Here is a 14,706-nt window from a genome sequence, read left to right as displayed (position 1 = left end):
TAATGGGATCCAAACTGAAGCATTTTCAATTCTGCTAAAATAGAAAGGAGGCAGCAATAGGGTCATCTTAATTACATAGACATGTTAATGATGAAGCCAAGGGTCTCAAGGAAACTTCAGGGAGAGAGATTTCTTGATCACCTTGGTGAGGGTCTTTTCCTTCCTCCGAAAAGTGTAGAAATCATGTTTTGACAGCTTATGCTATTGTAGACTTTCTGAAAATCTGTATATCGGTTAGTCTGGGGCTGGTTTTTTAAATGTTAAGAGGTGATCCATAGAACACTGACTTGGAGTCGATAAAAATTTGGGTTAAAATCCTATTTTAACTATTTACTCCCCATGGGACTTAAAAAGCAAGTCAGATCATTCCTTTAGGTTCCATTTTCCTCATCTGTAAAATAAGTTGCACTAGATGGCTTCTTCAAAGTCTAAATTTAAAATCCTATGATCAGCATTTATTGTAAATATTGTAAATAAATATTTACTAAGCATGGGGCCTATGTAGGTGAGTAGTAAATATATTCATGTATTTATTTTTTAAATAATGAATAGCTTTTTATTTTTAAAATGTAAAGATAATTCTCAACATTTACTATTGCAAAACTTTGTGTTCCAAATTTTTCTCCCTTCCTTCATCCCTTCCCCCTCCCCTAAACAGCAAGTACTCTAACATAAGTTAAACACATTCATGTACTTATTAAGTACTTTCTACCTATACTTTGAAAACCAGTGGACTTTAGTGGATCAAAAAAATGGAGTTTAGAAAGATTCAAATCCTAGGATCAGAAATAAAGAGACAGAAAAGATTTTAGAGGCTAAAGTCCAACCCATGAAGAAATGGACGCCTTGAGAAGTTAAATGGCTTGCCCACAATCACATAGGTAGTATCAAAATCAGAATTTGAACACAGGCCTTTTGACTCCAAATTTGACTTCTTTCCACCAAACTCCTCCATCTCTTAAGTCCTTCCTCTGACAAACTGTGTGGCCATGAGGATATCTTTCAACACCTCAGTGTTTAGCAATCAATGGCATTCTAAATTTAAGAAGAGTCTCATTGTTGTACACTGGAGAAAGGTGTTTTTTTTTTTTTTTTTTTTTGTTTTTTTTAATCAAAAGTCTACAGGCACCATTACCCAGAGCATGCTGGGCCTGGAGTCAGGAAGCCTCATCTTCACAAATTCAAAACTGGTTTCACAAATTGGCTGGGTGACCCTGGCCAAATCACTTACTCCTGGTTGCCTCAGTTTCCTAAAATGTAAAATGAGCTGGAGAAGAAAATGGCAAACTACTCAGAATCTGCCAAGAAAATTCCAAATTGAGCTACAAAAAGTCAACCACAATTGAAATAATTCATTAACAACAATGACAAACCCACATCAATCAAATTAGTTATGGACTCCGAATCCCATCAAAAGTATATTTTGCTATCAATAACAGCACTTAACTTTTACTCTGAAACTCAAGTGATATAATGTATGCAAAGTGCTTTGAAGCACTACATGTGTCAGTTATTATTTTTATGTCCCTCACAATGAAAGAGAAATAAAGTAAGAGGTTACTTGGTCATTTCAAACCATCCACTGAAGTCTAAGCGATAACTTACTTAGGTGATGGTGCTTCATTCCCAAGATCAAAAAACCATCAGGTCTTGAAACCAAAAATCCAAACATCTTTCTGATAGGGTGCAGCTTCTAGGAGCAATATTGCAGTAATCCTGAGGCCCCCAGACCTTAGGAGTGCTATTGTTCTAACAATCTGTTTGTCAATGATCCTAAAGTCTCCTGCCCTTAAGAATACTATAGTATAGTCCTACATACTTTGTTGACTGCCAGATAACAATCTGTTGTTCCATGATCACAGGGGTTTCTGAGACAAATAGTGAGGTGCATACCAGATCACTCCTCAATTCAACCTCTAAGCCATAAAATTAGCATATCAGTGACATGAAGAACTGGATTTCTTGGCTTTTTCTTATAAATTTATCTTTTTGCTCCTGGTTCTCTGCTAAATCCTTTTGGAATATAACCCTCTTCAATTAGTGTTATAATTATCATAAACTTTGTCCCTTGGCTTGGAGATGGAGTCAAGGCTGCAAATTCTTTTGAGACACGTCACAATATCATTCTGTGACCCCAACCTTTTGGGGTCTCTTTTGAACCTCAACATTTCCATAAATAAACAAGAAGGGGGAAAGACCTACTTTATAAGGACACTGTGGATCCTTGTCACAGACTGCAGCAAGATGTCTGTTGTTGTGGAGAAAATAAGGCATGTGCTCATCAGGTAAGCGAAGGCTCCAGGAAGTGGAGGACAATGGCCCCGGAAGGTCTTTCAGGTGAGAAGTTTGATCTTGGTTGCTCCCCAGAATGTCATGAAGCAGCACCCCAAACACAAGCAGCCAGAGCATTATAAACAAGGAAGAAAACCTGCCACACAAAAGGAAATTATCATCATCATTAATTCATTTCCCTCAATTCTATTAAAGGGCATCAATGACCACCAAGCACTCCAAATAGTCAGTAGATCCATGTTCTTATCTTAGCTGTCTCTCTGCCATATTGTGTTGGAGGGGGAGGGAATTTAGGACCCCAATGATTGTTTTGGGATTTTTTTTGGGGGGGTGAAGCAGTTGGAGTTGTTTAAATCAAGATTTGAACTCAGGATCCAAAGCCATAAATCTATCCATTTCAACACTTAGCTGCCCCAGTAGCACTGATTTCAATATTAGTCTTCATTAACAAGTTCAGGGTAAACAGATTTTAGAAAGATGTTGATAGATTTGGGCCAACCCAGAAGGTCACCTTATATACACGGGGAAAGCCACTGCTAAGGTCTCATTTCCTCTCCTTTGTGGCTCAGAGGGATCAGGGAACCATGTGAAGCCAAAGAGGAATTAATGTCTTTAATTGAAACTGCCATCATAGAGTGATATAATTACAGTTTTACAAATTGACCAAATTAATAATGACAAATAAGAAAAAGTTATTTTACCACTTTAATCTCAGAGGGTCAGAAGCTGCTTGTGTGATGTTTTTAAGAGTATAAAACCTATTAAAAAAAAAAAAAGAAATAAAAAGCATATAAGTCAGGTTGTCTTTCATTTCGGTAACTGTCAGAGAGAAGGAAGGATGCTGATTTTGGAGTTAAAGACCAGCTTACAAGTACCTGTGGCATTTTGATCAGGTCATGTGAACTCTCTGGGAATCAATTTCCTCATCCATAAAATCAGGAAGTAAGACAAGATGTCATCTGAGGTTACATCTAATTCCAAATCTAAGATCTTCCCCATGAAAAATGCTTTTTTTTTTTTTTTTTCCAGTTGTTTCCAGTCATATCTGAGTCTTGTTTGGGGTTTTCTTGGCAAAGATACTAATATGGTTTGCTATTTCCTTTTACAGATGAGGAAATGGTGAAGTGATATGCCCAGGGTCACACAACTAGCAAATGTCTGCAGCTAGATTTGAACTCAGCTGAATCTTCCTGATTCTGGGGTCGACACTATCCACTGTACCATCTAGCTGCCCTTGATGCCCTTAAAATGTCCTAAAGAAAATTTTTAAATGATTTAATTTTGTTATCAAAACTGATTTGAAGAGAAATTACTTCCCTTTTTCAAAATTTTCTTTTATTGTCATTATGAGCTTGACAGACATCAGCAAAGATGCAGAAGAAAAAACACAAACATGCTTGACACCATGACCCTCCCTCTTACACAGCTTTTCCCCCTGAGGCAATTGGAGTTAAGTGACTTGCCCAGAGTCACAGCCAGGAAGTGTTAAGTGTCTGAGGTCCTCCTGACTTCAGGGTTGGTGCTCTAAACATTGTGCTATCTAGCTGTCCCTATTTTGATATGTTAAATTTAATTCTATCAAATAATTTATTCTGACCCTATAAAATAGGTATTACCATCCCCACTGATGTGGGGCTGAGAGGAGCTTAGAAACCCTTTAGTCCAAATCCTTTCTTTGGGGAAATTGATATCTAAGTACCTGAAGTGATTGTCTAAGATTACATAGGTAGTAAAAAAAGGGTCTAAAAAAGGATTTGAACACAGGATATTTGATTACAGTCAGTACTCTAGCCACTTTTTCCCAAAGATATATATATATACACATATATATATATATATATATATACACACACAAACTTCCAGAAGAGACTCTCTGTATGTCTATGTGTGTGTGTCTCTTTCTCTCTCTCACACACACACACACATACACACACACACACACATATACACATATAGCTAGATAATTTTTCAGGCTTGTAAAGGACTTAATCTAGCCTCCTGACAAGAGCTCTGTGAGACAGGTAGCAGATTTGATTATCCAGATTTTACAATGAAGAAGCTGAGGATTCAGTGATTTTATGTGCCATGTCCCTGTAAATGTTAGAGGTGAATTAAAATCCAAGTTCTCTGTATCCACTGTGCTTAAGAGGCTGCCATACCAAGCCCTAATGAGCCTCCTAAGCAATGAGTAATTTTGTTAATGGCTCATTATTAGAAAATGACTCAATGAATCATAGTGTTTTACCTGAATTGGTAACCTCCACTAGGTCCTCACCACCATGTGACAAACCTGTTACTTGTTTCTCAATGATGTCCTAAGGCATTTCCATTTTAAACTTTCTCCTTTCCCTCCAAGCTCCCCAATTTCCCCAAGCTGATGACTCCACAGTCTAAGACTAAGGCTAGACAAATTACAGTACACTGAAGGCTAAATTTGGAGACAGAAGGCCTGGCTTCAAATCCAATACCACCTATATGACCCAGGCTAATCAAATAACCTCTCATCTGTAAAATGGGAATAACCATACTTTCACAAGGCTTTTATAAGCATCAGGCATACATGTAAATAAAGCACTTTGCCAAATTTAAAGCACTATGTAGAGGTCACCCCAAACTTCATCAGTCCTAATGGCTTGGTTTTTGTTTTGATCCAGATTCATGGTGAGGTTATTCAATCTCATATTTCTCTTCTGTAAAATGTGGGTAGCATTTCAAATGACCATAACATTTCAAATGATCAAATGAGATAATGTTTGTAAAGCACTTTGCAAACGGTACAACATTGTATATATGTGGGGAATTCCTTCCATCAACGGAGACAGAAATATATAGCCAAAGTCTTAGCAATTTGCCTGGTTTAAGTGATTTATGCAGGGCTACAAAGCTAGAATGTGCTCACAGGCAGAACTTGAACCCCTTAGTTTCCTAACCCCCCCAGACTAATGCCTTCTCTAACGTCAGTGTCTGTCCAAATCCGTCCCGCCCTAACAAAACCCCAAATTCAAGGAGTTCCCTATGGAAGTTCAGCTCTGAGGTCATGGGAGAAAAGCAGACAAGCATGATCAGAACTTGGCTCCCTGCCTGGGACATGTACCCACGAGTCCTAAGCAGAGAAAGCTGGCTGCTGCTGCTGAAAAAGTGGGCCCTGGAGCACCTGGCTGCCTGCCTTGCAGGAGCCCACAGGGTTAGGGAGAGATTTTTCCCAGCAGTTGGGGGAACAGTTCAGGAGCTGTTTGGAGAAGAGCCACTCTTCTCTAATTTGTCACGAAGTGTTCATGCTGTCCATTCCATTTTCACAGGAGCCAGAAGGAAGGAAAAAAGGTTGCAAGGGGAAAGGGGGGGGGGGAATTAGGGGAAAGAGAAGAGAATACAGAAAGGCACAACCGAGACAGCACCTACCTCACTGGGCCGCTGTGGGAGCAGGCCAGTTACAGTTGCGGGGGAAAGACTGGATTTACATTCAGAAGACATGGGCTTAAATCCTGGTTCTACCTGTGTGACAGGTAAATTCACCAAACATCTCAGGGCCTTTGCTCTCTGCAAAAATAAATAAAATTAAATTAGATTACCTCTAGGTTCATTCTATCCCTAAATCTCAGATGCAAAGTCCCCATCAAACGTCACTCGGACTAACCCCCTCGGCCTTGCCCCCACAGGGAGGCAGGGAGTCCCCTTGCTGCTGAGAGGCAAGTTTTCCAAGAGACCCTACAGCTGATGAACAGAGCGGTCCACAGATTTCCCACAATCCCTTCCCCCTGCCCCGGCCGGGCCGCCTCGCCTCGCTCCGCTTCCCCCCTTCTGCTCCCCTTCCTGCCTCCCTCCCCCTCCCCCTGGTCCTCAGTTTTCCCCTCTTTTCCCTCTCCCAATGCTGAGAAGCCTTTCTCACGCTCGGGGTCCTGCCCTTGACGCCCGGCCAAAGCAGCCTCCCTTCAGCGTGCCAGCCCAAACTGGGAGCTAGAGCGGAGCCGGGGCCAGCCCCCTCGGGTCCCCAGGGTGCCCGCGGTCCCGCCTCGGGTGGGCAGCCTCGCAAGTGCGAAAGCAGAACTGCCCGAGCCCAAGCTCCGGGTCGGGCACCGAGGGTCCCCTTTTCGCGCCGCTGCCGGTGGGCCAGCGCGGGTCGGGCCGGAGAGATGCCCGGCGCGGAGCCCTGGAGGAGAGCCGAGGGGGCAGGAGGCGAGACGGCGAGCCCGGCGGGACGGGCCAGCCAAGTGCGCCCCGGGCCGGGCCGACCGGCCACTAGGGAAGCCGAGGAGCCGCGGCGGCCGCAAGCTGGAGGAGGAGGAGGGTTAGCGGAGCCAAGCGCCCTGGGTCCGGCCGGAGCCCGAGCCTTCAGGCAACTGAGGGCCGTGGCGAGCGCTGGAGAGACGGCGTCGGGGGCGCCCGCAGCGGAGAGCCCCGGAGCGAGCGCGCCCCACCTGGAGCCCGAGGAGCGGCGGCGGCGCGGAGGCGAAGAAGGAGGAGGCGCCTGGGGCTAGCTCTTGAGGAGGAGGAGGACGAAGAGGAGGAGGAGGAGGAGCGGTGGAGGTGGAGAAAGAGGAGGGAGTCGTCATAACCGGCCTGGGGAGCTCACCGGAAACCTCCGGCGCCCGGAGCCCGGAGCCGGGCCAGGGGCGCCCCGGAGAGAGCGCGGCCGGATGGCGGGCGCCCGGGCCAAGCGGGCCAGCTGCCAGAGGCCGCTGCTCCTGCCCGAGACCCTGGGCAGCGGGGACCGCGCCGCCGCCCACCCTGGCAAGTCCGCAGCGAGCGTGTCTGCCCAGGGACCCCAAGTGGAAGCCCTCGTACTCGTCGCTCCTCCGTCCCCTGGTCCCGCCTCAGGGCCCAGGGCACCGGGAGTGAGCCGTTTGTCCTCCCCCTCCACTTCGTCTCCCGCTTCTTTAGACTACTGAATCCACATCGGTGATCCTTCTTAAAAAGAGCCACTTGTAAGAGTCATTCCTTTTTCACTCCATCTTGTTGCTCTCTTCAGCATACTGGCTTGACTTGGCCTGAAATAATTTAGTTGATTCAATTCGTGGAATCCTAGGATAGACGGTAGCAGCTGTGGAGCCGGGAAGGGCTGAAGAAACAATTAGAACCACCCTATAACTTTACGGGGGGAGGGGAGGGATGGGGCCTAAGGAAATGAGGCAATTGCCCAGGATCAAACAGGTTAATCGATGATCAAACTCAGCCCGGCTCGACGTAGAATCCCCCAGCTCTGTGGATGCAGATGCGAAAAAAGGGCAGAATTTGCCTTCCAAGAGAGGGGAGAATACACTAAACTAAACTAAAATGTCAAGAAGAGACTAGTCAGAGGAGGATGAATACAAGATTTCCTAAACTTTGTCCACTCTTGACCCTTTCCCCTCCACAAGAAGTTTTTATGCGTTGGTACATAAACTATGCAAATCATTTACTGATAATAAATCATAATTTCGAGATTTTCATATTCAGGTATTCAACCTCAAATGGAGTCACCACTCACAGTTTAAGTTTTGCCCTAATGGAAGCTAGGGATTTTAATAAACTGGACCGCACTTCAGAATTTGGAGACCACCCAAAAATGGACAAACAAGAATATTAGTCAACAGAAGCAAACATTATAAGTGGTTGGTTCCAGGTAACCAAGTCCCAGCCCGGTGTCCATGTTCAGAGGAAAGGAATGGATATAATGTTTCAGGGATAGAATCAATAGGACTTGGTGAGAAGAAAAAAAATTAAACACAAACCATAAAGATAGTTGGGAGTTAACACTGTAAGAGGGCTTTAAATGGCAAACAAAGGACTTTATGCTTTTATCCTGTAAGGAACCAGGAACCACTGAAGATTATTGAGGAATCCGACACTCAGATTTGTGTTGTAGCAATATCAGTTCTGCTGCTGTGTATAAAATGAAAAGGAGAATGCTGGGAGAGATTGGAGGTGCAAAAACCAATTGGGAGATTTGAAGTGGCTTGACTAAGATGAGCCTGTATGAGTAGAGATATTGTGGAGGTAGGTAGGAGTCACCATCATGATTATTAATAGCGTTAAATTAACACCATTAAAAGCATTAGTGGAAGTTTGGGGTTTTTTCTTAAGGTTTACAAAGGGCTCTACCAATGATCCCATTTTATCCTTGCAACCCTGACAGACAGGTGCCACTCATTTCATAGGAAATCTAGGCTAATAGCTGTTAAGTAATTTGCCAGGGTCACAGAGCTAGTAAGTCTAAAGTTGTATCCACATCCAACTTTCTATCCACATTACCACCTACCTGCCTCGAGGTAATTTCATTTGACCTCCTGAAATAACTTGATCCTTAGAAATGGCAAATTCAAAATATAAATGCAGTTCAACTAAAGATTCAGGCATATTAACAAATTCCCTCGGGCTTTTTGTTTGGGCAAGGAAGGGGAAACTTGTCCTGTTATTTCACTGATGAAATAAGGTTTACTAGTTCCATATGCCCACAAAACTACAAATCACAATTTTTCATAAACAACAGAAGTTAAATCCTATAATACCGGGGCAGCCAGGTGGCGCAGCGGATAGAGCACCAGCCTTGAATTCAGGAGGACCCAAGTTCAAATTTGACCTCAGATACTTAGCACATCCTGGCTGTGTAATCCTGGGCAAGTCACTTAATCCCAGCCTCAGAAGAAAAAAAAAAAAAAAAAAAAAAAAAGGAAAATCCTATAATACCAAATACAATTATATAGCCTAAAAATGTTAGCATGTAAAAGCAGAGATGGTTTCACATATCCAGTACACATAGCATAGTGCCCAACATGTGGTTGATGTTTAATAAATGCTTACTGATTGCTGTTTGATTCACTTCCAACCCCCAGCCAACCTAAATAGTTTAGAAGCTGTGGGAAATAATTCCAGGAATGAAATAATTATCAAAGCTCTTTAGGTCTCCTAAAGGAGGGCCTCACTTAGAGAGGGAAAAATTTTATCAAAAGCCCATGGTTTATTTGATACTCTACTCATTGGCAATGAAAATAAAGGTAGCAAAAAACAAATACATATTTTTTGTATTTTCACAATTTACTTGCTGCAACATTACTTTTGGCAAACACTAGAAACATACAGCAGTTTCTTGTCAAATGGTCCAGATTTTTTTTTTTTTTTTAAATTCTAACTGGTTTTACCATTTGGTTATATGCTGAAACTTTTTGGCATAAATACCATGCAGATTCCTTAAAATAGAGCACAATACAGCATACACTGGAAAAAAAAATACCTCAAGTATTATATTTGAAATGTTTGCATCTGTTTCTAATGATGGGGCTCATGGATACTGAGATGAATGTTCCATCAAATCAAATGTCCTTATTTTAGAAGTGAGAAAAATGATGGCAATTTGATCTGTAATGTTGTCCACACAAGTTAGTTTGCTGTTTTAACTGAAAAACAATATAAAAACAAAAAGGGATATCAGAAATAGCAATTCCTGTTTGCTGAGCATTTTACATCATCTCATTGGATGAGATAAAGTGGTCCAGGAGTTATTTTCCCCATGAAGAATTTTTTTTAATGGTATTTTCTCCTCCCAATTTCATATAAAAAGTTTCAACATTCATTTTTTATTTTGAGTTCCAAATTCTCTCCCTCCCTGAGTCAGTAAGCAATCCAATAGAGGTTTATAGGTTAAATACATGTAATCATGTAAAATATATTTCCATGAGAGTAATTTTGTGGAAGAAAACTCAAACTAAAAAAAGAAAAAGAAAAAACAGCATGAATCAGTCTGCAATCAGACTCCATTAGTTCTTGCTCTGGAGATAGAATTTTTCAAAATGAGCCTTTGAGATTGTCTTGGATCATGAAATTGCTGAGAATAGTAATTCATAGAAATTGCTGTATGTTTTCTTGATTCTATAATCACTTTACTGTCTTTCTGAAATCATCCTACCCATTATTTCTCATATTTTAATACCAACTAATATTTGAATTTTCACTATTGCCACCTTTGATTACCAGCACAATCACTATACCAACACACAAGCAGCAGCCTTGAAACTAGGAGCCCCCCTGTAAGCATGAACGCTGCCTGAACACCAATACTCCCATCCCAAAAGTTTGCACTAATTCTCTTAGGCTGTCAAAAGGATTGGGGAAGAATAGGAACAGGCTACAAATATGGGATTTTTACAGCAGCATTCCAAGTAAAAAACTAGAAAGAAGTGTTTAGAACCTGATAAAATGGGGGCTGTGAAAAGAGTTCAGACAGTTCTCTCCCCTCCCAACCTCCTCCTGGAGGTTAGTCAAGGTAGAGACAGTCTTGATAAGTTCCCACACCTAAGGAAGCCAAAAGCCAGTAGCCAGGCCTCACAGGTCATGTCTAGTAAAAAAAGGAAGTAGCAAAAGAACAGAGGAAACAAAAGAACAAAAGATCAAAAGAGGAAAAAGACAAATTCTGAAATAAAGGGAAAATGACAATGATCCACACAGTCTTCATGAAGTCACAAATTTTTTTAAAAGAATAAAGCTCAAAAACATACATAATTGACATAATTGGTTTGGGAATATAGAAGGAAATATAACCAAAAAAATCAATATAAAAGTGTCTTAAAAAATAAAATTGATTCCTGTGTTTTATGGCCACAAAAATCCAAAGTAACACATAAGCAGATAAACTAACAGAAAAAGACAATCTCACAAACAAATGGAAAGATTAGTTATTTAAGTACTCTAAATATATATTAAGTGAAGGAAAGAAATGAACTAATACTGCCTGGATATTAGCAAACAGAGTGCTTTGAGATTTACACAGTGCTTTATATATATTATCTCACTTGATCCTCATTTGCCTGATAAGAAGACGAATCCAATGAATTCCCCAGAGAACACTTAATAGCAAAAGAAAAAACAAAAACAAAAACAAAACCTCAAAGAATAGTTCAAAACAAAATTCATGAAAAAATTGGTAATCAATCCAGAGCATATATTACATCTCTTAATACATGATTTAAAAACACAAAAATAAGTTAATTTGAAGACAGTAAAACTGAAGCTTTCCAAAGAAGCCATGAGAAATTGAGTTCAGAGGGGGGAAAAAAACCTGAATGGAAGAAAATTTTGAAAAGAAGCAAAAGGAAATACTGGAAAACATCCTTTCTACGCAAGAAAAATGGCTTTGGAGACAGGAGGTCAAAACAACTTATGGACCACAGTCCTCCCCCAGGAACAGTTCAAATTAAACAACTTGAATGTCATCATGTAAGAAATACAAAAATATCCATGACTGTTGAAAAACAGATCATATCACATAAACTTAATTTCTTTTCCTGATAAGATTACTATCAAGTCATAAAAATAAGAACTTCCCTAGATTTCAGAAAACTATTTGACAAAAGTCTCCCAATATGCTCTCTGTGTACAAGATGAAAAGATGGGGGCTAGGATATAGTACCCAGAAGAAGGAATGCAGGATTGGTTGAGTAACTGGCCCTATACATTAATGAATGGGGAGGTGTCAATTTTCTAAGAGATGCCACTTATGTAACATTTTAAAGTTAGCAAAAACACATTATTTCACTTACAATATTCACAAAAACCTCGGTCAGGTATAACTGACATGGTCTTCATTTTACAAATAAAGACTGAAACTCACAACTCACACTGCCTCCAAATGGCAGAGGCAGATTTGGGATCCAGTCTCTCCTGACTTCAAGTTCAGTGGAAGGTTTCTAGTGGATGTTCCCTTCCCCCAAGGATCCACCCCACTGTGTGGTGTTATTTCTGTCAATGACTTCCAAAAAGAAATATATGGTCATAATTATGTTAAGAGCCAACATAGTAAAAGACAGAACCAAGATCCCAAAAGAAAATGACAGGCATTTGTGCCAAATCTAACAGGACACTTAGAGGTAACATCTCTCCCAAAAATCTACTTCCCAAATCCAAGATGGGGGAAGAGTCATGGCTAAGTTATGGAAGCTTTAAGATTGAGGATCTGAGTGGACAGTAAGCTCAGTATGTCAATAATTTGATGATACAAGTCAGCCAAAAGAGACCCATGCAAACAGGGGCTGACGATCTTTCCGTTGCATGGGCTTCACCTGGAGCAGTAGGTTCAGTTCTGAGCAAGACATTTTAGGAAGAACATCTGGGGAGTAATCAGAAGGGTCTCCAGATGTCAAGGGACAACTAGGTAAATAAACTCTTGAAGTAGATGTTTGGGATGAAAGCCATGGAAGCTTTCCAGGACTGGAAAGGCTATCACTTGGAAGAGAATAGACTTACTCTATTTCAACACAGAAGGCAGTACTGAAACACAGGCGGGAGGGCCCTAAGTTTAGGCTTACCATAAAGAAAAACTTCCTAACAGTTGTTCAAACATGGAATGGAATGGGAAGCCAAGTTCAACTTAATTCAAGATTTATGAAATGTTAGGTATTGTGCCAGGGGCACACTGTCTTCCCCACCAGAGCTCTCTAAGCAAAGGCTGTAAATGGCCTCAAAGCCCCATCCAACACAAAGATTCCATGGGATGCTATAAATTCTAACTCTTGGGCTATTTTTCAGTTTGTAATAGGGAGAAGGGAGGTAGAGAGCAAAAAGGATGTGAAGATAAGAACGTTCAGCTTTGGCAAACTGCCCTGCAAAGGCACAGACCTCAGGAATCTGCCTGCAGGTTATTAACTACTTCGACCTGCTGATTTAAAAGGCAAACTTATAGAACGACAACTTCTAGAGAGAAAAAGAGACCAAACACAAAAATATCCTTGACAAACATGGTCACAATCAGAAAAACACACACACATACAAATGTTTAAATGTTTGACTTGGCTTTTTTGCCCCAATAAAAATTTCCATCCTATATTGTGGTCTACATAGAAGCTAACTCTCTCAATCTGTATTACCTTAATTTATGTGCTTACAAATGAAATGCACTATTTTAAAATCTTTATTTAAAAAATCTCCACACTTTTTTTAACGGTTATTTACATTATCTTACAACTTGAAAGACTAGCAATCTCTTCTATCTTATTAACCTGGTTTTTTTTAAATTCTTTTAAAAATACAAACTATCAGGAGATAAAATCTGGCATAGTGAATAGGAAATTCCAATTGATTTATTTGTAACAAAAATAAAAACTAAGTAAAAATATTACATATGCTTATATGGTAAAATTTGGACATCTCCAGTTATCTCCTACTTTACTTTGTGGCTGTCCATAAATTAGTCATATTATGTGCTTTTAAGAGAACTTCAAAATAAGCATTTTTCGTGAGTTAATAAAGGACCTAATTCACAACTCAAGAAAGCACCAGATTCTTATTTCTGTTCCTTGAAGTGAAAAATATAAGTGACAACATAGAAGTTTGTTATATTACATTTTTAAAGCTATGCTATATTAAATTACAGTAAAAAGTTACACAGCTTATTTCAAAAACAGCACTCTGTTTTTAAACAAGGTAGAAAAGCAGCCAGAAACAAAAATTCACTTTATCTACCAGGAATTCTAAAATGTTTTATAATACAGGGAGGCATGAGGATATTATTGATATTAACTCTTGGGCTACCTATTTTTCAGTATGTAAATTTAGAATTCTTTTTATATGAGAAAAAAAGATATTTTTAATAGAAAATCAAATTGGATACAGCATTTAACTGTGGATTAAAATAGAAATTCAATTACTATTTTGGAACATGTTTTTACAAATAAAGAACAGTTCAATTTCTAACAGTGTACCTTGTCAATAAACAATTCCAATAAGTTCAAAATTATTAAATCAATACTTGATAAAGTGATGATACATATATATTTATCTGGCAACTTAAAATTAAACAAGAATGTGATTAGACTATCAGACACTACCTTATATTCATTTATTAAAATGTTTAAGTACTAAAATTAATTTCTAGAAAGCGTGAGAATGTACATAGATGTTTCATTTTAATTTCCCCAGGAAATGATCCTTATGTCAGAAATTTGTTGACTAAGTTGTATAATGGATTAGAGTTTTAACCTTTTCAGGGAGAATTTTATAATTCCTAAATGCTAACGTTGTAGTTCTGCACTCTTTAAAGGCTTTCAACTTCTTAACTTTCAAAAAATTTATTTTATACTTTTCTCCTGGCCAAACCTAAAAAAAAAAAAAAAAAAAAAAAAAAAAAGTTATGTGACTGAATAGTCTCTAAAAAAGATCTATTTCATTCAAATAATTGAATGGACAGTATTTTGTCCCTAAATATTCATATTACCACATTTCCGAAAAGAAATCATTTGCTTTGTAGCAATGAAACACAAGAAATTAACTTCATTAGCATAGTTCACATTGAAAGAATATTTATTAGTGCTACAAATCAGAGACCAAGTGATACAGCTGCTGTCTGGAATGCAAAGAGAAAAAAAATGAGGTCATTTGTAATTACCCTGGAAAAGGTTCTTCAATATGGTTTTTCTGTGATAGTAAACTGCAAATTTAACTAAAAACTAC

The 14,706-nt window shown here is 39.7% G+C and overlaps 1 protein-coding gene across 1 annotated transcript in view; it reads right to left on the bottom strand.

Moving 5' to 3' along the window:
- The window catches only part of EOGT (EGF domain specific O-linked N-acetylglucosamine transferase), a 41,366-nt gene extending 34,088 nt beyond the window's left edge, over positions 1-7,278 (bottom strand). The window contains exons 1-4 of the mRNA XM_074284141.1: positions 6,708-7,278; positions 5,692-5,829; positions 2,994-3,050; positions 2,203-2,428 (exon numbers count right to left, since the gene is read on the bottom strand). Of these exons, the coding sequence (XP_074140242.1) occupies positions 2,203-2,409 (207 nt within the window). The 5' untranslated portion in view covers positions 2,410-2,428; positions 2,994-3,050; positions 5,692-5,829; positions 6,708-7,278. The remainder of the gene's footprint in view (positions 1-2,202; positions 2,429-2,993; positions 3,051-5,691; positions 5,830-6,707) is intronic.
- Between the last annotated feature and the right edge of the window lie 7,428 nt (positions 7,279-14,706).

This window comes from Sminthopsis crassicaudata, chromosome 1 (genome assembly GCF_048593235.1).
Source record: "Sminthopsis crassicaudata isolate SCR6 chromosome 1, ASM4859323v1, whole genome shotgun sequence".
NCBI classification, from domain to species: domain Eukaryota; kingdom Metazoa; phylum Chordata; class Mammalia; order Dasyuromorphia; family Dasyuridae; genus Sminthopsis; species Sminthopsis crassicaudata.
This window is presented reverse-complemented; position numbering and strand designations above follow the sequence as displayed.